This window comes from Monomorium pharaonis, unplaced genomic scaffold (assembly GCF_013373865.1).
Source record: "Monomorium pharaonis isolate MP-MQ-018 unplaced genomic scaffold, ASM1337386v2 scaffold_455, whole genome shotgun sequence".
NCBI classification, from domain to species: Eukaryota; Metazoa; Arthropoda; class Insecta; order Hymenoptera; family Formicidae; genus Monomorium; species Monomorium pharaonis.
Genome location: NW_023415753.1, coordinates 4,956 through 6,258, shown reverse-complemented (window position 1 = coordinate 6,258; position 1,303 = coordinate 4,956). Strand labels below are relative to the sequence as shown.

Here is a 1,303-nt window from a genome sequence, read left to right as displayed (position 1 = left end):
TGTAATTTAATAGATGAGATTGCAATATATTATTAGAGACGTAATGTCAAATCATAAAATTATTATTATACAGGTATTTTGCGATCTCGTCACCATGATAAAACAATATTCACGGCATTCATCTTCTTCTCTGTTCTGCGAACTGCTTCACCATGGTCGTAGCTACACTTTTCAGGATCTACATGAGTGTCGTGGAGAAAAATTACGGGTTCATACTAATAAATAACATCCTTTGGATTCTGTATGCCGCACAATTTGGTCTAATGTGCTGGATTTGCACACGCACGCGTCAAGAATCCGACAGGACCGGGATACTGATATATATGATTGTACTTAATTGCAAGCCTACGAATCTCGGTAAGGTAAACGGTTCGAGAAATCAATTAAATCTAGAGGTGCGGCCGTCACTGGAAGGCCCGGACGGCGAGCAAATTCTAATCGGAGCAGCAATTATAACCTGAACTACGTAGTCATGGAGAATCTCTTGCGCAAAAACCTGGACCGAGACTGTGTCAGAAATGAAATTAACGATTTTTCAATTCAGCTGCAACAACATCGAGTAGCATTTACGGCCTACGATTTCTTCGAAATGAACAACGCTCTACTCAGTGGTGTGAGTAGACAATTTATTTACTTCATTATAATGTATGTAGGATTAACTTCAGATATAATATCAAATAAAGTAACTTATTTTTCAGTTTGTCGGAGCGATCACTACTTATCTAATAATCCTCGTTCAATGTTATCGACCCGATAATTCAAATATGCAATTAAATTGAAATTGCTAAAAAAAATTATTGTAATAAAGAGATTGTGGTAAGATATACCACCATACACTACAGAAAAAAGTAATATAACCAATAATATGTAGTTGCGGGATGCCAAATACAGGTAATACTCAATACAATAATATTTGCTGTTAATGCAGTACAATGTTGATACTGCAATAGCATATATTATTGTATTGAGTACATCTATAGTTTGCAGTCCGCAACTATACATATCTTATTGAATATTACAGTTTTTTCCGTGTATACACCATATACTATACACTAAAACTAATATATATTTGATTACTTTTTAAGTAGAGTTTCCTTTGCCAGCTTACATATTTTCTACTTCAAAAGCTTGTTTTTCAAATATACATGTGTATTATTGTGAAAAACGCATCTTGATAAAGATCTTGTGTTTCAATACCACTTTTATCAATTAAAATTATACATTTTTTAATTTTAGCAAATATAATGATACATATTTATATATATACAATTTTTTAAATAAAATTCCTTTCTCTATTTGTAAG

General features: G+C 32.6%; 1 protein-coding gene across 1 annotated transcript; it reads left to right on the top strand.

Moving 5' to 3' along the window:
* The first annotated feature begins 435 nt into the window (after positions 1 to 435).
* Positions 436 to 916, top strand: LOC118648468 (putative gustatory receptor 2a). The gene is made up of 2 exons (XM_036294780.1): positions 436 to 613; positions 699 to 916. Exons 1-2 carry the CDS (start codon positions 473 to 475, stop codon positions 777 to 779), a joined length of 222 nt encoding a protein of 73 aa, XP_036150673.1. The 5' UTR covers positions 436 to 472; the 3' UTR covers positions 780 to 916.
* The last annotated feature ends 387 nt before the right edge of the window (positions 917 to 1,303 follow it).

Bases quoted from the DNA above. Each gene is read 5' to 3' on its own strand.
- LOC118648468 (XM_036294780.1), top strand. From the start codon at position 473: ATGGAGAATCTCTTGCGCAAAAACCTGGACCGAGACTGTGTCAGAAAT. The intron at 614-698 runs GTGAGTAGACAA...CTTATTTTTCAG, and splicing joins ACAACGCTCTACTCAGTGGT to TTTGTCGGAGCGATCACTAC.